Source organism: Hippopotamus amphibius, chromosome 8 (assembly GCF_030028045.1).
Source record: "Hippopotamus amphibius kiboko isolate mHipAmp2 chromosome 8, mHipAmp2.hap2, whole genome shotgun sequence".
Taxonomy (NCBI): Eukaryota; Metazoa; Chordata; class Mammalia; order Artiodactyla; family Hippopotamidae; genus Hippopotamus; species Hippopotamus amphibius.
The window spans coordinates 103,441,465-103,463,493 of NC_080193.1; the positions used below are offsets into that span (position 1 = coordinate 103,441,465).

The following is a 22,029-nucleotide window of genomic DNA, read 5'->3' on the forward strand; positions in this document are numbered from 1 at the left end:
AACTATTGAGCCCACAAGCCACAACTATTGAGCCCTCGAGCCTCAACTAGAAAGCCCACACGCTCTGGAGCCTGGCACCACAGCTGGAGAGGAGCCCTTGCACTGCAACAAAAGATCCTATTTGCCACAACTAAGACCCAATGCAGCCAAAAATAGTAACTAAATAAATAAAATATTTTTTAAAAAAGAGGCAGAAAGGCCTTCCATTTAGAGGAGAGTTTGTTGTTTGAAGGACAAAAATAGAGAGAAAGCTGCTTTAACCATTGATTCAATAATTTTTCGAAAAGCATAAGACTTAGCCATGTTTGTAAAAATCTACGAGGCAAGTGACATAAAATGTCCCTGATATCAACGTGTGCAAAAATAGTCCGGTTAAAAGTTTTCTTTTTTTTAATTTTATTTAGTTATTTAGGCTGCACCGGGTCTTAGTAGCTGTCTTCCTTACAACATTCAGGATCCTTTAGTTGCAGTACGCATGCAGGATCTACTTCCCTGGCCAGGGATCGAACCCAGGCCCCCTGCATTGGGAGTGTGGAGTCTTACACCCTGGACCACCAAGGAAGTCCTGAGAGTCCAGCTAAGACGGCAGTATTCCCCAAATTGATCTTTATATTCAGTATAATCACCATCAAAATCCTCACTGCTTTTTTTTTAAATTAATTATTTAATTATTTTTCTGGCCTCACCTCGTGGCCTGTGGGATCTTAGTTCCTCAACCAGGGATTGAAGCCTCGCCCCCTGCAGTGGAAGCACAGAGTGTTAACCACTGGACCACCAGGGAAGTCCCCTCACTGCCCTTTTTGCAGAAATTAACAAGCTGATGCTAAAAGTCATGGAAATGTAAGGGACCTGGGATAGCCAATATAATATTGAGAAAGAACAACAAAGTTGGAACACTCACACCTCCCAATTTTAAAACTTACTACAAAGTACAATAATCAAGACAACGTGACACTGGCATAAGGACAGACAGATGCATGGAAGAGAATTAAGAGTCCAGAAATAAACCCTCACTTTTACGGTCAGTTGATTTTCAACAAAGATGACAAAAATTCAACGGGGGAAAAGTAGTCTTTTCAACACATGGTGCTGGATATCCATTAGCAAAAGAATGAGGTTGGTCTTGTAGCTCACATTATATACAAAAAATTACTCAAAATTGAGCAAAGACTGAAGTGTAAGAACTAAAATCATAAAACTCTTATAAGAAAATATAGGTGTAGCTCTTTATAACCTTGGATTAGGCAATGGCTTCTTACATATGATGCCAACAGCATAAGCAACAAAAGAAAAAAACAGGTCAATTGGACTCTATCAAAATATAAAATTTTGTGCTGGAAAGGATACTATCCAAAAAGTGAAAAGACAACCTACAGAATGGGTGACAAATTTTGCAAATCTTATATCTGATCAGAGACTAGTATCTGGGATATATAAAGATACTTAAAATTCAACAATAGAAAGACAATCTTTAAAAAAATATTTATTTGTTTATTGGTTGTTTGGGGTCTTTGTTGCTGCATGCAGGCTTTCTCTAGTTGTGGCAAGTGGGGCTACTCTTCATTGCGGTGCACAGGCTTCTTATTGTGGTGGCTTCTTTTGTTGCAGAGCACAGGCTCTAGGTGAGTGGGCTTCAGTAGTTGTGGCTCGCGGGCTCTAGAGCGCAGGCTCAGTAGTTGTGGCGCATGGGCTTAGTTGCTCCGTGGCATGTGGGATCTTCCTGGACCAGGGATCGAACCCGTGTGCCCTGCATTGGCAGGCAGATTCTTAACCACTGCACCACCAGGGACATCCCTAGAAAGATGATTTTTAAAGATTTTTTTTTTAATGTGGGCCGTTTTTAAAGTCTTTATTGAATTTGTTACAATATGGCTTCTGTTTTATGTGGGGTTTTTTGTTGTTGTTTGTTTGTTTGGGGGTTTTTTTTGGGCCATGAGGCATGGGATCTTAGCTCCCGACCAGGGATCGAAACTGCACCCTCTGCATTGGAATGTGAAGTCTTAACCACTGGACTGCCAGGGAAGTCCCAAAAGACAATTCTTAAATGGGAAAGGATTTGAATAGATGTTTCTTCAAAAACAATGTAAAAATGGCCAATACACACATGAAAAGATGTTCAATATCATTAGTCAGTAGTCAGGGAAATACGAATCATAACTACAATGAGATACTAATTCATACCAACTGGGATGTTTATAATAAAAAAGACAAATAATAACAAGTGTTGGAGCAGATGTGGAGAAATTGGAACCCTCATACCCTGCTAGTGGGAATGTAAAGTGGTGTGGCCACTTTGAAAAACGGTTTGACAGTCCTCAAAAAGGTAAGTATAGAGTTACCAGCAATTCAACTCTGACTTTATGATCCAACAATTCCACTTTTACATCTATACCCAAGAGAATTGAAAACATATCCACACAAAAACTTTTACATGAATACTCGTAGCAGCGTCATTCATAATAGACAAAAAGTGGAAACCATCTAAATGTCCATCGATTGACGAACAGATACACAAAATGTGGTATGTCCATACAATGAAATATTATTCAGGCATAAAACAAAATGAAGTACTTACACATTCTACAACATAGATGAACCTTGAAAATATTCTGCTAAGTGAAAGAAGTCAGAAGGCCATGAGTTGAATGATCGGTTTATTTGAAGTATCTAGAACAGGAAAATGTGTAGAAACATAAAGTGGTAATCCAGGGGCTAGGAGGCAGGGAGGAATAAGGAACGATGGCTTGTAAGTATGGGATTTCTTTTTTCTTTCTTTAATATTTATTTATTTATTTTAGCTGTACCAGGTCTTAGTTGCAGCACATGGGATCTTTGTTGCAGCATGAAGGATCTTTTAGTTGTGGCACATGGGCTCATAGTTGCGCCATGCGTGCGAGATCTTGTTCCCCAACTAGGAATCGAACCCAGGCCCCCTGCATTGGGAGCTCAGAGTCTTACCCACTGGACTACCAGGGAAGTCCCGAGATTTCTTTTGTAGGTAGATGAAAATGTTCTGAAATTAGTTCATGGTGATGATTGCACAACTGTGAATACATTAAAAATGACAGAACTGTACTCTTTAAAAGGATGAAGTTTATGAGATGTGAATTATAGCTCAGTAGGGGAAAAAAAAAAGGAAGATCTAGGATATGTCACAATCCCATGTCACGAACAACCTTGTGATGGTTAGTTTTATGTGTCAATTTGATTGGGCTAAAGGATGCCCAAAGATCAAGTGTACCTTATTTGGGGGGATGTTTTTCAGAAGCAATTAGCATTGGAATCAGTAGACTAAGTAAAGAAGATCTGCCCTCACCAAAGTGGTTGGGCATCACCCAAGCCATTGATGGCCCGAATAGAACAAAAAAGGAGGAGAAAAATTTCTCTCTGTTTTCTTGAGCTGGGACATCCTCTTCTGTTTTCAGACTGTGGAGTTCCTTGTTCTTAGGCCTTTGGACTCCAGGACTTACACCAGCAGTACCCTACTCCCCCATCCTGTCCCTCATCCCAACCTCCAGCCACAATTTTATTGTGTATGCGTTGAAGAATCTTGAAGGTTTCTAAAGAGGAAAAATGATGAAGATATGTTGAGAAAGATTCTTTGGGTTGCTGTGCATGACATGATCATAGGATAAAGAGGCTGGGGGCAATATCAGTGAGAAAACTATGGTCATAGTTCAGTGGAGGAGTAATGAAGACAGAGAAAGTGTGATAATGGGGATAGATGGAAAAGACATTGTAGATGCAGAGCCAACCTGATTTAGAAACTGGCCAGATATAGAAACACAGGAGAGGGTAAACCAGGATGAAAGTGATGTTGAGGTGATGCTGTCACCTAAAACTGGAGATAGAGGGGTTTTTTTGTTTGGAGTATACTGAGTTTGAGGTGCCAGAGGGAAAATCAAGTGGAAAACTCTGCCAGGAAGTTGCAGGGTAAGATTTGAACTTGAAGAGTCAGGGCTTGAGTATCCATCTTGTTATTGGCATAAAGGAGTTACTGGAGCTACAAGGTTGTCAAAAGAAAAATATATAAAGAGAGAAAACAATAGAGTGATCCTTGAGGATATCCACATTTAAGGGTCAGGAGGAGAAAGCTACCAAGAAGACTTGGCCAAGGAAGTCCTTGATAGAACTTCTATAGTGGAACACCTGGGAGAAGTAAGAAAGCAATGGCCCCACAGAGTCCAAGGACCACTGATTTGGTAACTATGGTTAATCCGACCCATGGATCTTGTAGATTTGGTAAAATGATTAAAGTGAAATCCTGATGGCAGTGAAGTATGGAGTAAACGGGAAAGGTGAAATGGAGAGGGTATAGACTAGCCTAAAATTCACATAAGACAGTGGCTTGAAAGAGAGGGACTTTACTTGAAGAGGGAAGCAGAACTTGTTTTCAGACTGAAGGATCAAAGAGAGAGGAAGAGATTAAAGATACAAGCGACTTGAAATAATGCTCAGTCTTGGAAGAGGACTGACCTATGCCTGCAAAGGGACTGAGAATCCAAGGTCTGGGGCGAGAAGTCCTTACCAAATAAGGAAGAAAAGATGTTTCTTGCATCATCATTCAAACAGTGAAAAACTGGGAATGACTTAAATATCACACAGAGACATGTAGGTATAGGCATGACCACATGAATGAAAAGAGAGGGGAATGTTAAAATATCATACCATTTATGTTTCAAATGAATATGTTGTGTTTATATATGTTAAAAGAGACTGAACATTTTTAACAAGTAATTTTTATTTTATATTTTAAAGTTACAATAACACATGCTCTGTACAAAAAGGAAACAAAGAATACAGATGTGTTCATTCAAAATCCTCAACTTTCTACCAGTATGTGTCTCATTAACACAATATAGAGCTGCAGTGTTCATATCAGTGGCAAATAGATAAATGGAACACAATAGAGAGCCCAGAAACAAGACCCATACAAATATATTCAACCGATCTTTGACAAACAAACAAAAGTAATTCAATGCAGAAACGTGTTTTCAACAAATGTTACTGGGACAACTGGACATGAAATAAAATTAACATGGATACAGATCTTACACCTTTCACAAAAATTAACTCAGATTGGATCACAGACTTAAATGTAAAATGCAGAACTCTACAACTTGTAGAAGATAACTAGGAGAAAACTTAGGTGACCTTAGGTTTGGTGATTTCTCATATACAACACCAAAAGCACAATCCATGAAAAAATGTTTGGTAAGTTGAACTTCAATATAATTTAAAACTTCTCTCTGTGAAAGCCACCATTAAGAAAATGAAAAGACAAACCATGGATTGGGAGAAAATATTTGTAAGACGTACATTTGACAAAAGACTTGTATCCAAAATATAAAAAGAATTCTTAAAATGCAACAGTAAGAAAACAACCAGATTTAAAAATGGGCAAAAGATTTGAACATATATCTTGACAAAGAATATACACAGGGAATTTACCTGGCAGTCCAGTAGTTAGGACTCTACGCTTTCACTGCCGAGAGCCCAGGTTCAATCCCTAGTCAGAAGAAGATACACGGATGGCAAATGAGGATATAAAAGGTGCTCATCGTCATGTACTTAAATAATTGCAAATTAAAACAACAACATGAACACAATATTGTAAATCAATTATATTTCAATTTTAAAATATATGATATCACTACTTATCTACTAAAATAGCTGAAATACAAGCCAGTAACACCACCAAATGCTGGCAAGGATGTGGAACAAAGGAACTCTGCAAAGTGGTATAGCCACTTAGGAATACAGTCTTAGTCTTTTTCCAAAGTTAAACATAGGCTTACCATACAATGTAGCAATTGCTCTCCTAGGTATTTACTCAAATGAGTTAAACACTTACATCTACACAAAAATCAGTACACAAAGGTGTATAATGACTTTATTCATAATGCCAAAACTTAGAAGTAACCAAGATGTCCTTCAATAGGTGAATAAACAATCTCTGGTATATCTATACAATGAAGTATTATTCGGCAATGAAAAGAAATGAGTTATCAAGCTATGAAAAGACACGGAGGAATTTTAAATGCAGATTACTAAGTGAAAGAAGTCAGTCTGAAAAGGTTACATAAACTATATGGCATTCTGGAAAAGGCAAAACTAGAAAGAAAGTAAAAAGGTCAGCAGTTGCCAGGGGCTTAGAGGGAAAGAAGGATGAATAAGTGGAGAACAAAGCATTTTTAGGGCAGTGAAACTATTCTGTAGGACATAGTAATGGTGCATACATGACCTTATGCATTTGTCAAAACCAGAAACTAAACAACACAGAGTGCTGTAATGCAAACCCTAGTAGACTTTAATTTAATACTAATGTATCAATATTGTTCATCAATTGTAACAAATGTACCACACTGATGCAAGGTGTTAATAAGAGAATTGTGGGGCATGGGGGAGTATATGGAAACTTCATGCTTTCTGCACAAATTTTCTGCAAACCTAAAATTACTCTAAAACTAATGTCTATTAAAAAAGAAAAAAAGAGCTGGGGAGACATGCTTGTGAAAAATTAATAAATGATCTTAATCTTTCCCCCCCTTTTTTTAAATTGAGGTGAAAGCCACATAAAATGTACTATTTTAAAGTGTACAATTCTGTGACATTTAGTACATTTACAATGTTGTGCAACCATTACCTCTATTTAGTTCCAAAACACTTCAAGAACCTCAAGGGAGACTTGTCCACCTTAAGCAGTCTCTCCCCAGTCCCGTCACACCCTAGTCCCTGGCAAGCACTAATCTGCTATTTGTCTCTATGGGTTTACTTATTCTGGATATTTCGTATAAATGCCGTCATACAATATGTGACCTTTTGTGTCTGACTTCTTTCACGTAGCATAACGTTTTCAAGGTTCATCTGCATTGTAGCATGTGTCAGTACTTAATCCCTTCTTATAAGTATATAACTTTCCACTGTATGGATATACCACATTCAGTTTATCCATCCACCTGCTGATGGACATTTGAGTTGTTTCCACTTCTGGGCTGCTGCGCCTACTGCTGTGAGCATGTCTATATGAGTAGTTGTACACCTGTAGTCTACTTTTTCCCCCCTAGGGGAGCTTCATATTCCTTTTCTTTTAAATCTTTATTGAAGTATAATTGCTTTACAGTATTGTGTTAGTTTCTGCCGTACAACAAAGTGAATCAGCTATGTGTATTCATATATCCCCATATCCCCTTCCCCTTGAGCCTCCCTCCCACCCTCCCTATCCCACCCCTTCAGGTCTTCACAAAGCATCAAGCTAATCTCCCTGTGCTCTTCCCACTAGTTATCTATTTTACATTTGGTAGTGTGTTTATGTCAACGCTACTCTCTCACTACAAGTGAAGCAACTGACAAAGGATTAATCTCTAAGATACACAAGCAGCTCAGGCAGTTCAATATCTAAAAAACAAACCCTCAATCCAAAAATGGGCAGAAGACCTAAATAGACATTTCTCCAAGGAAGGCATACATGGCCAACAAACACATGAAAAGATGCTCAACGTCACTAATCATTGGAGAAATGCAAATCAAAACCACAATGAGGTATCACCTCACACCGGTCAGAATGGCCATTGTCAAAAAATCTAGAAACAATAAATGCTGGAGAGGGTGTGGAGAAAAGGGAACCCTCTAACACTGTTGGTGGGAATGTAAATTGATACAGCCACTATGTAATCTACATTTTAGGTGACCTTCCACGGATCTCATGGGGAGTTGGATTAGTCTACAGTACTTAGCATATAGCAGCTGATATTGCAGAGGGATTTATTGAAAAGAATTTGTACTTTTTGAATATTTGCTTAGTAAGTGCGCGATAGACCTAAGTGGAAAAACTTGGACCCCTGGGCCTTGCAGCTTTGAGATGGCACAAGAAGGAGAAGCAGAAGAAGTGTTTCTTGGAATAGAGGAGAAGGAATGTTCTTGAAAAATCAGTCATTTCATTTAATGGCCTTGATTGAGTCCTACATTTCCATCTCTGGTGCTGCTATAGGCAAGGAAGGGTCTGGCTGGGAAACAAGATACTGTGGATTTACAAGCAGTGGGTCCTTTAGAGTCATTATCTTTGGTGATCTTAAACATATGTGCAGAGTTGCTATTTTATTTTTCTTTTTTTTTTAATTAATTTATTTATTTCTTATTTTATTTTATTGGCTGTGTTGGGTCTTTTTTGCTGGCTTTCTTTAGTTGCAGTGAGTGGGGGCTACTCTTCGTTGTGGTGCGCAGGCTCCACATTGCCGTGGCTTCTCTTGTTGCGGAGCACGGGCTCTAGGAGCGTGGGCTTCAGTAGTTGTGGCACATGGGCTCAATAGTTGTGGCTCACGGGCTCTAAAGTGCAGGTTCGATAGTTGTGGCGCACGGGTTTAGTTGCTCCAGGGCATGTGGGATCTTCCTGGAGCGGGGATCGAACCCGTGTCCCCTGCATTGGCAGGCGGATTCTTAACCATTCTTCTTTATACTCAGTTTTGTGTGTGTATCTTTCAAACTCTTATTCACTCTACACCAGGTCCAAAAGCTGGTCTATTTTGATGATTCAATTAGAAATTTTCCTTGTGGATTACACTTCTTATGAGGATACTGTCCAAATCCTTCTAATGTCTTAATAAAGTATCTCCATCTCTTCAACAGAAACCATAAAAAAATAAAAGGAAGTAATGAGAGCATCATACATATCAAAAAGGTCAGCCCAGATTTTAACATTATATTTTTAACAACACGTACATACATTTTTAAACAATAATTTAAAATGATCACATGGACAAATATGTGTTTTAAACTTATAACATGCCTGAACATAATAAAACATGCATGAACATAAAAAAACATTTTAATCAAATAGCAATATACCAGTCAGACATAAAAAAACAAGCATGAACATAAAAAAACATTTTAATCAAATAACAATATACCAGTCAGACTAGGTTAGGTTAAAAGAAATACATAGCCCACATTTTTTGCTGTCACATAAACATCCAGAGGTAGGTAATCTAGGGCTGGTATGGTGACTCGTCTCCTCAGTGTCCTCACCCAACAAGGCTCCTTCCTGTTCACCACTCAGTCATCCCTACCGTGTGGCTCTTATCCTTACAATTCAAGATGGCAGCTAGAGCTCCAGCCATCACATATGCAGTCTAGTCACTAAAACAGAGAAAGGGACAAAGGAGAGAAGGGCAAAAAATAGCTACCTTTTAAGAAAAGTTATCAGCAGCTGCCAAATGGTACTGCTGCTTGCATCTTATTTTCCAGGACTAGACACATGACCACATCTTGCTACAAGTTGAGGCTTGAACAACTAGACTGTATTCTGTGAGGCTTTGTGCCCAGCTGCAAATTAAGACTTCTGTTACTAGGGGAAAAAAAATGGATATTTGGGACAGTGAGCAGGGTCTGCCACACAGACAAATTGACAAAGCTGACCTCAAACTGTGACCTCTTGGCGGCGTAAGTAACATTCTTAGTCCTGAAAACGTGCTCCTAGAATCTGGGAGAAGAGATTCCCATTTCAAACACTGCAGACAGAAGGTGTCAAGTGACCCCTACCATGGCCTATTCATGGAAGAGGATGGCAGGGGTTGGGGACTGGAATGGAACGGGGGTTGACAAGTCAGTCCTCCTAACCAGTGGCCCAGAAAAGCAGCCCTGAGACCAGGGCTCCTGTCACTGAAAAGAAGGGCTAGAGATGAGACAGAGAAGTGAAGACAGAACTATAGGGAAGAGTAGTTTCTTTAGCACTGAAGAACCAACTAGTCAAAAGTTGAAAGAGGGACTTCCCTGGCTGTCCAGTGGTTGAGACTTTGTGCTCCCAACACAGGGGGCCCAGGTTCAATCCCTGGTTGAGGAACTAGATCCCGCATGCATGCTGAAACTGAGAGCCCACATGCTGCAACTAAGAGCCTGCATGCTGCAGTTAAAAATACACATGCTGTAACTAAGACCAGAGCAGCCAAAAAAATAAATATTAAAAAAAAAAGTTGAAAGAATTACCTGCACTTTACCTTAGAAACCAGTATTCTCAAATACATAGAGGTGAGGATTTGGAAACAGAAACTAAACATATCAGCCATAGTTCAGTCATCCATAACTCTCTTTTGGAATATTTCTTTCTGGCCTTTTGTTTTCCTGTGAGACATTTTTTGTTTGTTTTTGCCTTTTTTTTTTTTTTTGCCACACCACACATGTGGGATCTTCCTTAAGCAGGGATCGAACCCACACCCCCTGCACTGTAAGCACGGAGCCTTAACCACTGGACCACCAGGGAAGTCTTGTTTTTGCTTTATGTTTACTTAATTTAAAAATAAAGGCTCTGTTTATGGCTTGAGTTTATATCCTAGACTGGGGTGACCACGGATAAGCAGCTTAGCACCACTTTGCTCACTTTCCTCAGTCTATAAATTGGGAAGAAATAATAATGAGGACAGTAATACCTACCTCATAGAGCTGTTTTGAGGATTAAATGAGAGAATTCATGTGATGAGCTAAGAGCAGCTTATGTAAGCCTTTACTATTTGTATACGTAAGTTTAACAGTTACAAAAAACTCCAGCCAGGGGACATCTCATCATAACCATGCCTACCTACGGAACACTTGATGAATTTTCAGTTGGGAACTATTATAAAGTTTAAAATATTTTAATATATTTCTCTCTTTTCTATTTAGGGCTATTACTTAAAGTAATATCTTCAGAGTCTTCATATAGAGTTTAGAACATGTCATTTAAGCTGGGTTGTGGGTACATGAGTATTCATTATATTGTTACCTATTACATTTCTCTTGTAGCATGCCTTAGAGATTTCATTTAAAAGCTATACTCAATGAAAAAGAATAAGGCATTTAGCAATCAAATGCTCATATACACAGACGTGTCAAAGAAGTAGTTGTAGACTCCACTGTTAAAGTGAGAAAAATAACTCACAAAATAACTTACACGAGAGCTGACTGAAAGACAGAGGCGGGGGTCTTTACAGCTCTTCACACACCAACCACAGGCACCTTCTGCCTTATCACTCACCATTGCTCTCATTGTCTCCACTCCAACTAAAAGTTACTCTCACGGTTTTTAAAACATGCCTGGCATTTCCGTTCTCTGCCCCTTCATTTGATTTGGTTTCTTTTCCTGCAACATAGTCTCTTCTCCACCTCAACCTGCCAAAATCCTACCAATTTTCAAGGTTTGATTCAACCTTTTCAAAATAACTCCTCCACAGTGTGCTATCATGATAACAGTTATGTTCACATGGCATCACCAGTACAGTCATAAAAACGCTCTCATTGGCTATGACCATAAAGGCTCTCTCATTTCATCCTCAGAACAATTCTGTGAAATAGGCAAGGGAAGGCAAGGCCTTATTCCTCCCATCTTGTTGGCCTGCTCTTGGTATCAAAGTCCCTCTTTACTCCACCCCATGCCTCTTGCCAGAGAGCAAAACACGAGAGCAGACCCTTAGCACTCCTTTCCTTAGAACCTGCAGACTAATTGATGAATGGTATTAATAAAAACAATGTAATCCAAAGACAGAAAAGTGACAAAAATAAACAGACAACACGATATAAGTTAATAAATGATTTTTGTTTTTGGGTTTTGGTGGGTTTTTTGGTTGTTTTGCTTGGATTTGGTTTTTGTTTGGATTTTGGTCTTTTTGTTTGGATTTTGGGGGTTTTTGTGTGTTTTTTGTTTTTTTTGGCGGCACAGCATGTGTCATCTAGTTCCCTGACCAGGGACCAGGGATTGAACCCACACCCCCTGCAGTGGAAGGGTGGAGTCTTAACCACTGGACAGCCAGGGAAGTCCCAATAAATAATTGTTTTTTAAAAGAGAAGAGAAAGGAACGGAAGGAAAGAAAAGATGGTGATTTTACAAGCTCTGTATTTTCACCGTGCCCATCAGATGGGATACGGAAAGCTATGTGGCCATGCTGCCTCTCTGCAGGAAGAATGAAGGGCTGGAAAGTTAGGGTAATGACTCTTACTGACAGCTAAGAGAGGAGTATGATGCCTTCCCTGGAATGCATGCTACATATTTCCAATGCTTGCTCTAATTTCTTTTTTTTGGCACACGGGCTTAGTTGCTCCGTGGCATGTGGGATCTTCCTGGAGCAGGGATCGAACCTGTGTCCCCTGCATTGGCAGGTGGATTCTTAACCACTGCGCCACCTAGGAAGCCCAGCTCTAATTTCTGAAGGACACCAGATTATAAGTCTGGCTGTTAACATTCTAGACCTGGCACCACCAATGATTTTCTCTGAGATTTGGGAACAACTCACTTAAAAGCTGTGTGCCTCAGTTTCTTCAGTCATAAAATGGATGTTCTCATTCTTTTTGGCATACATTATGGTTAACTACTCCCCAGGGAAGCTCCATGCCCCACTTTACCCTAAAAGAACCCCCGCTTTTGGAGATGATGTGCCCAAGAGAAGCTGAACCTGCTGAACCCTAGTCCCAGGGGGCTGCGTCTAGGCTGGTATAAACCAACCATGGTAATCCCATTCCCTCTGCCCATGATTGGTTTAAGGAGGAACATGTCATGTGATTCTAGCCAATGAGAAGTGAGGGAAGGGAACTCTTGGGAAGGAGAGCTTCTGGGAAATTTTTCCTTTGATCTTAAGAAGCCACACAAGGAAGAGATGCTTTCTCTTCTGTGTTTGGGTACTTGGACTTGTGGCCCTCTTGTGACCTTTAGGTGACAAATTTGAAAATAAGAGCCCAAACACTGAGACTAAAGAGAGGAAAGGTGGAAAGCATCAAACCCTTGATGACATTGTTGAGCCAATGAATTCACCAAGTCTGTAACTACTCCCCTACCTCTGGACCTGTTGCTTAATAAGAATAAACACATTTTTTAAAAACTTCTTGTTTAAAGTTAGGTCTTCTGTTACTTGCATCTGAAACATTTTGAATGATACGATTGTGTTTTTCAAATCTTTTTTCTCCCACTTTACTGAGCAATAATTGACATACATCACTGTATGAGTCTAAGGTGTACACCATGATGGTTACATATGTTGTGAAATGATTACCACAATAGGGTCAGCTAACATTCATTGTCTTGCATGTATACAATAAAAAGAAAGGGAAAAAAAAGAAAAAAGGAAAAATTTTTTCTCCTTGTAATGCTACCCCTGAGGATTTACTCTCTTAACAAATTCCGTGTATATCATACAGCAGTGCTAACTGTAGTCTTCACACTGTACATTACACTCCTAGTACTTATTTATCTCACTACTGGAAGTTTGTCCCCCCTTTTTTTTTTGTAAATTTTTCATTTATTTTTGATTATTGGAATGAACATCATTGATGTGAATTTTCACGAGAGTATAGCTGTGAGGTGTCATTATATTATTTACTGAAAACCTTATGTCACAGTATGCCATGTCGTAAACTCGCATTCTTCACTGTCAACTTCCCTTATCCATTAAACCTGCCTGCACTCCATCCATCACACCCGTCTTGTAGTTCTTATTATTTTATATCACATAGCTGACTGTCTTTTGTTCTCTCTTATCTCATTTTTAAAGCCTTTCTTCCATCTCTGGTTTACCTCTACCATATCCCCTATCAATCCCATAAGTCATAGCTCCTAGGATTACAGACTGTAGCTGCTCCTGAACCCTCTAACTAAAAAGCTCACATCCATCGTGTTCAGTTTTTGCGAAACACAGCTTAGGTGCAGGAGAAATGAGGGCCTGCATCAAGAATCTGATATTTCAACCTAATGTTGGACAATGCACTGTAGGTGCTTACCATGCTTAGAGCATGTTTTTGGAGGGTTTTTGTTTGTTTGTTTGTTTTTGGAAGTTTGTGCCTTTTGATCACCTTCCTCTAATTATTCCCTTCCCCCACCTCTGGTAATGACAGCCTGATCTCTTTTTCTAGGAGTTTGGCTTGTTTTGTTTATGCTTTTGTTCTGTGGATTCCACATATAAATGAGAGTATGTAATATTTGATATTTGGCTTTTATTTCACTTAGCATACCTCTTCAAGGTCCGCTTTATTTTTATATTCAGTGCAAAGATAAGTTATCTTAATGATATATAAAAATATATAAAACTAAAAAATAATATAAATAAATATTATGCCTCTGTTTTCAGTTTTTTGCAAATCAAAGAATATATGAGGGTGAGTCAAAAATTATCTGCACTCTGGTTGTATTAAAACTTCTATAAATTCTACAACCAGAGTGTGGATAATTTTTGACGCACCCTTGTACATGACGTTTTTCAAGAAGGGTGGTAACATATATCATGCCAAAGGCTCAAACAAAAAAAAAAAAAAAAAAGGTGCCATTCCAGTCCATGATAAGAAACAGAATATGGAAAATGCTTCCCACTCAGTCAGGATGGGACAGAAAAGGATGCAAAAGCTACCAAGGCAGTAACATCCCTCTCAGTTTCCCTCTGCAATATGAGGGTGAATCAAAAATTATCTCCACTCTGGCTGTAGAATTTAATTAACTTTTAGAAAAGACAAATATAATCTCCTTGTTTTTCAATACACTTTGTCCATCTGTTAACAAGCTTTCTTATTCCCTCATTTAAAAATGTTTTAGGCTGAGCAGCGAGCCACGAATGCACCCGTGCCCGTGCAGTGGAAGCGCAGGGGTCTTAACCACTGGACCACCAGAGAAGTCCCTTAAAGTAATATTTTAAACATTAATGTTCTTTCAGGTCATGGTTTCACATCCAATGGGGAAAAGCATACTGATAATTGCAGAATGCCATGTGAGACCTGGAAAGACAAACAACCTTGATCAGAAAGCCACTGTTTTAAATTGAATGCTTGTGTCCATCTCCAAATTCATAGGTTGAAATCCTGTCTCCCAATGTGATAGTATAGATGGTGGGACCCTTGGGAGGTGATTAGGCCATGAGAGTGCAGCCCTTACGAATAAGATCAGTGCCCTTATAAGAAGAGACACAGCCTGCTTTCTCTCTGTTCTCTTTGCCATGTGAAGAGATAAGAGGAGGGTCACTTGCTGACTGAGAAGCAGGTTCTCACCTGACACTCGATCTGCGAGCACCTTGATCTTGGACTTCTCAGTCTCCAGAACTGTGAGAAATAAATGTTTGTCTCTCGAACTAGAGGTGGCGACTACAAAGCTAAGAGAGGCCTTCAGCTTTACATTTGCAAGGGAGGATGAGTTTCTTTCTCAGAGTGTGCTGCAGCCAGACATAGTACCTCTCCTTAGCAGACACTCTGCTGTTCCAATCATACACCTTGCTGTTGAGTTCAGTGTGGAGTTCCAGGAGCGAGTGTTTTCTGGAGGAAATGAGAAAGGTGAAAATCAATCCCATGCAAATATCAACGAGGAGACAGATTATCATTAGGGTGAAATCAGCTAACAGATACGAAAGTGCTTTCAAATTGTTCCTTTCTAAATACTCTACAAGCTTCTTAGCAAGTGATTCAAACAGGTTTGCAGCACTATGGCCCAATGGTCACAGTCCTCTCCCCCAAGGGGTGACTGAGTTTTAGTCTGGGTACACACTAGCCAGATGATAACCCAACTGGATCCCCTATGCAGATGAAGGATGGATGTAAAAGGCCACTAACACCGCTGGCCCATGGCATATCTACCTTGGAAGGCTGAGTCACGCCTGCTCTAGCCCTCCCCTTACTGCTGAGCCATCCCTGAGGAGGCTAGGGGTCCCAGGCCCTGAGATTTCCTCCTGGGGTCCCTCAAACCACAACAGATGCCTTTCACAGGTGAGTCAGAGACATTCTAAATTGTAATTGGGGGCAACAGAAAAGGGACTGCTAATCTTACATTTGAGGTACAGAGAGGCGTCCTTCAGCCTAAATGGATACCAGGTCACCAGTGTTTCCCTTAGAAAAGTATTCTTACCAGTAGACATCAAAAATGTCTAAGTAACAAAGACTTGCAGACCTGTATAGTCAGGTACCATTTGTCACTATCAAATTGTCAAGATTTGGGGAAATAAAAGAGCATACAGTATCAGTGAGAATTCAGGGATGCAGACTCTCATAAAAGCTGTTCTATGGGAATTCCCTAGTGGTCCAGTAGTTAGGACTCAGTGCTCTCACTCCCAGGGGCCTGGGTTCAATCCTCGGTCTGGGAACCAAAGTCCTGCAAGCTGTGTGGCGTGGCAAAAAAAAAAAAAAGTTGGTCTGACTGTCCTAGAGGACAATCTGATGAGATGTATTAAAGGCTTTAAAAATGCTTGTCATTCAACACAGTAATTCCACTTCTGGGAACTTTCCCTTCAAGAAAACAATAAAGAATAAGCACAAATACTGAGCTACAAAGATGTTGAATACTTTCTTTTTTTGTGAAAGCAAAACATTGCCCAATGACTAAAGACTGGCCAGGTAAATTATGCTATAGCCATATTAGGGACTACTCTGCAGATGTGAAAATGGTGCTATAGAAATGTGATTCCTGACAGGTAAAAACATACTGTTACACAAACTAAAAGCAGGTTATAAAGTAACAGTAGATGATGATTTCATTTTGGCTTAAAAAACATATTTATATATGATTGTACGGGTATCCAAAAAAGATCTGGAAGGCAGCACACCGAGACTTGGTTAACAGATCTAATAGGTAGGATTATAACTGCTTGTTATGTTCTGCGATCAGCATCTGTATCTCATGGCTTTTTTCAGTAAGTAGTATGTATTGCTTTTGTAATAAGAAAAAAAAAACAAGTAAACATTTCTTCATTTTGAAGAAAAATATCCAAACCACAAGCTGACTACTAAATGACCTTCTGAAGCACGAAGCACTCATAAACTGTGCAGAGTCTATATCATACTCCCACGGCACCCCGACAAGGAATGAAAAACCCCTTTTCCTCCTGAAGAGAAGGGCATCAAATATGGCACAGTGGACACTTTCATCTTGGTAGCAGAAAATCAACTGGGGCCAGGACCCGCCATAGCTTGGGTGGTTCACCTTTCTTTCCCCAGTTTCTGGGAGAGGCACTGCAGGTACAATGACTGTGAGGGGAAGGACTGCTCCAGCAGGCACACATCCGCTTTGCACACGCTCCAGAAGAAGTCGGCTTCTCGGTGAATCGATCCAGCCCCAGGCTGCCTGACCTTGGATTCTGCACTTTTCACTGATGGCCCATCCACCTCCAGAAAACTGCTATCCTCCAGCTGGCCCTCTGACGTCACGTAGTTCTGAATAAAAAAGAGCTTTGGCTTCCCTAAGAGAGAGGGGCATACATCTGCCATGAACATCCTTCTGATATGATCCAAAGGGACCCCTGAGCGCGTCTCATCCACGCCAAACACGCTCTGGGAGCCCCCACGGCTCACCAGGACACACACGAAGCTGTCGTAGTCTTGGTGTTGGGGCATATGCGCAATTTGGTAAAGAACACGCATTATATTTTTCACAGTGAGATGTAAGAAACGCCTGACTTCATAGCCCAGGGAAGTGAAGGTTTCCTGAAGAACTTCTGGAAAAACAAACATGAAAAACAACACAGGAGTAAGAAAAGCTCGAAAGACACCAGGTGGCAATCGTAAACATGGTCTAATCCCCATTGCTTGTCTGTTTCTGCTTTTGTGTCACAGTTTGAGGCTTTAAAGGACCATCAAACAGGGCAGGAGGGATAGAATCAGCCTAAAACATGAAATACGTGACTTTCATGTCCCAGGTTCCCAGTTATGGTCTGTCCCCTGTTATACCACTTTCCCTGCCTGAGGCCACATCTGGCCATGAGCACAGACTGAGCCCACCTCTAGTCTAAACAAACCAAGAGAAGGAAAAACGTTTTCCTTTCAACTGAAACAAAGTTGGGGATTGTTCAAAGGGCTCTTTCTTAAAATAACTCACAAGTTCATAGGAATAAGGTGCATTTGCAGTGTGCAGATCCGAACCTAGATCTGATGGCCACAGAAGGGGTGACCCAGGTCACGAGTTCCCTCACCTCCACCTGCTGGATCTAAGCTGGGACCATTCCCAGACTCCCCAGATCCTCTCATGACCTACTTCCCAGTGTAGCCTCTCACTGAGCAAGGGGGTCCTTGGCCAAGACCCCCTACAGCAGCAGTCCCCAATCTTTTTGGCACCAGGGACCAGTTTCGTGGAAGACAATTTTTCCATGGGGTGGGGGGTGGGAGGGATGGTTTCAGGTTGATTCAAGCGCATTATAATTATTGTGCAGCTTATTTCTATTATTATTACATTGTAATACATAACAAAATAATTATACAACTCACCAATAATGCAGAATCAGTGGGTGCCCTAAGCTTGTTTTCCTGCAACTAGATGGTCCCACCTAGGAGTGATGGGAGACAGTGACACCTGAAGTGTGTTTCTTACGTCCAGTCTACTCTGTAATCTCGTTTTGGTTGCTGTCACTGCAGAAAACCCTGCTTCACAAAGATAGGATGTTGGAAATGGAAGCAGGCTTTTCAGTGCTTTTGTAACAATCTCAGAATATCCCCCCTTGACTTTAATCCAGAACGTATGGAGATTTGGAGTTGTCTCAAATATACCTTTAAGGCCACCATCATTTGCCATCTCAAGCATTGGTCCTCTTCTAGCACGGACAAAGTCAATTCACCTGGCTTATTCACAAATGGGTCTCCGATCCATTCCTTCCTAATTTGGGGGTCTTTGTGGTTGGAAGTAATGCTCAAACTCTTTTGAAAGCTGAGATAGGTGATCATGCACCAGCTGGGAGAAAGAAGGCCCTGGCTCAGTCTCTTTCAAAATCTCTGCTAATGTTTCAAACATGTCAAAAATCCCAATGTTCACTCGTCGCCCCCATAATTCCAGTTTGGCTTTGAATGAAGCCACTTTATCTGCTGAGTTGAACACAGTTGTCGTTCTGCCCTGAAGTGACAGATTGAGTTCACTGAGCAGGTTGAACTATGAGCAGGTGTTACTATGTCACAGAAGTAAGCAAATTTCGCAACCAATTCTATGTCACCGAAATGTGCTGCCAGTGGTGACTTTTTTCTAAAAGAAATCTCTGGAGCGGCTCACATAACTCAAAAACTCTGGCCAGTGAGCTACCTTTAGAAAGCCATTTCATTTCTGTGTGAAAGAGAAGACGTGTGCTCTGCGCCCATCTCCTCATAGAGCTGTGCGAACAGACGTGAGTTAAGGGCATGTACTTCAATGTGGTTGACAATTTTAATCACATCCTACAAAACTTTGTTAAGTTCAGGTGACGTTTTTCGGCTAGCCAGCATTTCTCTATGGATGACACAGAGCGTAGACTCACATTCAGAAGCGACCTCTTTGACCCGAGTAGTGAAACCAGAAAGCCGTCCAGCCATGGCAGCCGCTCTGTCCACGCATATACCGACACAAAATGACCAATTCAATTTTCCTGATACGTAATCATTCAAAGACTTGAATAGTTCTGCAGCTGCAGGGCTGGTTGGCAACAAAAGTGCACCTAACATATCCTCATGCACATCCTCCTGGAAAATACATCGCACGAAAGCAAGCATTGTTGTCTTGTCAACATCGGTAGACTTGTCAACCTGGATTGCATACCATGGTGACTCATCAGTCCTAACAGTTGTGCCTCAATATCCTCTGCTATTTCATCAATTCGTCTGGTTACAGTGCTAGCCGAAAGAGGAACTCGTGTCACCATTTGAACTGCAGCCTCTCCTAAAAGTTCATGACAATTGTCCCCAGCAGCAGGCAGGGTCAACTCTTCACCAACAGTAAAGGGCTTCTTAGCATTAGCAATGCGGTTAGCCACTAAGAATGGTGCTCTCAGTGCAGACACATTTGATGAGGTGGTGGCCTTCAATAATTGCTTCCGTTTTTCATGTTCATTTTTTTTTTTTTTTGAAAAACTCCAAAGGCCTGTCTTTTAATGTAGGGTGCTGGTCTCCATATGACAAAGCAGTTTTGAAGGTTTCATGGCTTCACTGGATAGCTGGTCACCACATATCATACAAAGCGGGCTTGGAGAATGTGAATCACTTGTTGCAATGAACCCATAATTTAAGTAGGACTCTTGGTATTTTCTTCCAAATGCAGCTTTCATTTTGTTGGCCATCTTAGAGTCTTCTGCTGTCTCATTGTTGGGTCTTTCCCCCTTTTCAAAGAAGCTCTCCAGCAACGTTTACTTTTTACTCATTTTGGCTGGGGTTAGCTTGTGGGCTTACCAAAACTACTGTGACTCAGACAAGTGCAGTGTGGGGGAAAAGGCACAGACGGAAACGGTAAATAAAATAATAGGTAGGCCAGGACTAAAATAAGGGTCAGATTCTGACTTAAAGCCTGCCACCAGATGCAACTGTACAACTGAAGTACATCAATTCACTTGCCACTATAAAGCCTGCCACCAGATGCAGCTTACTTGTCACTTGCTACTCACTGATAGGGTTTTTTTGTTTATTTGTTTTTTGGTTTTGGCTGCGTTGGGTCTTCATTGCTGCATGCGGGCTCTCTAGTTGTGGCGAGCAGGGGCTATTCTTCATTGTGGTGCGCAGGCTTCTCAGTGCGGTGGCTTCTCTTGTTGCAGAGCACGGGCTCTAGGCACGTGGGATTCAGTAGTTGCAGCACACAGGCTCAGTAGTTGTGGCATGTGGGCTTAGTTGCTCCACGGCATGTGGGATCTTCCTGGACCAGGGATCAAACTTGTGTCTCCTGCATTGGCAGGTGGGTTCTTAACCACTGTGCAAGCTGGGAAGTCCCAAACTGATGGGGTTTTGATATGAGTCTGCCAGCAACTGATTCATTATGGTCTCTGTGCAGCCAGACCTCTCTGCTGATGATCATCTGTATCCGCAGCCACTCCCCAGCACTAGCATCACTGCCTCAGCCCCACCGCAGATCATCAGACATGAGGTTCTCAGAAGGAGCGTGCAGCCTAGATCCCTCGCATGCACAGTTCACAGTAGGGTTCGCGCTCCTATGAGAATCTAATGCCACTGCTGATCTGACAGGAGGCGGAGCTCAGGTGGTAATGCCAGCGATGTGGGTGGAAGCTTCACTCACTTGCCCGCTGCTCACCTCCTGCTGTGTGGCCCTGTTCCCAACAGGCCACAGATCAGTACCGGTCCATGGCCCAGTACCTGTCCCTGCCCTACAGGGCCCCCTAAGATTCTTCTAGTTTCCAGGAATCCTGGGTTGACTTTGCCTTGAGAAGCAGTATAAGGCAGTGGGAAAAGCAGACAAGCCTGCCTTCTAACACTGACCTCACCACACCTATGGGCTGCATGGCTTTAAGGAAGTGGGCCGCTCTCGCTTTAAGTGGAAGTGAAGATACCCCACCCTGTGAGGTTGCTGTGAAGATTAAATGAGATAATACAAATAAAGCTCCTGGTGCTCAATAAAGATATTCCCTGTTCTCTTTTTAAAAATCTTTTTGTCCATCTTCTAGAAGTTTCTATGGCCTTGGAACTCTAGAAATCCTACCCAATCTACTTTGTTCCCATCTGCTCAGTTTGCCTTCATCGGAGAAGTAAATACAGACTTGTTTCATCTTTCTAATAGCAAAGAGAGACATCTTTCTCTTCCTCATTCAAAAAGTCCACATCCTGTTGAGTTACCCATTAAGTTTCTGTTCCTTGTCTGAGCGATGCCTCCAGTTCTTAGTCCATTTTTAAAGCAGAGAAACTGTTCTGTCCTAAGCCCAGAGGTTAACCAGGAATCTCCTCATTCAGATTGTCACCCAAACTATTAGCCACCTCTCTGGATTTGTCTCCCTGTCTCATGACTATGCACCCACTTCTCTTCTTCCCTTGGGGTATGACCTTCCAGAAGTCTACCACTGCATTCACCCCAAACCAAACAACATGTTAGTAACCAGAGCAGCAATACCTTTCATCAAGGAACAGAGGGGTCCTACCTCACACCAGCTTAGGCATCACACAAAGGCGTCAAGGGGAGATAAATGAGACGAGGGTACATATAACAGTTGACTACAAATGCTCAATTCTTGACATTAGATGGGAACAATATGAAGTAAGGATAGACAAATAATTCAGAGACTCACAGCTTCAACCAACAGTTTCAACTGTCCTGTCTTGCCAACTTTACCAACCCCTAATGAACTATAAAAGGAAAAGTAAGCAATTGCAATTGCAATT

General features: G+C 41.1%; 1 protein-coding gene across 10 annotated transcripts in view; it reads right to left on the minus strand.

Moving 5' to 3' along the window:
- Nucleotides 1-7,237: 7,237 nt before the first annotated feature.
- The window catches only part of CFLAR (CASP8 and FADD like apoptosis regulator), a 51,948-nt gene continuing 37,156 nt past the window's right edge, over nt 7,238-22,029 (minus strand). For 8 of the 10 annotated variants that reach the window (XM_057745889.1, XM_057745896.1, XM_057745888.1 and 5 more), the window contains 2 exons: nt 16,907-17,417; nt 7,238-15,249 (listed from right to left, as the gene is read on the minus strand). In XM_057745889.1, coding sequence (XP_057601872.1) covers nt 15,090-15,249; nt 16,907-17,417 — 671 coding nt within the window. In that variant the 3' untranslated portion in view covers nt 7,238-15,089. The remainder of the gene's footprint in view (nt 15,250-16,906; nt 17,418-22,029) is intronic. The other 2 variants (XR_009055124.1, XM_057745895.1) reach the window with 2 other exon arrangements.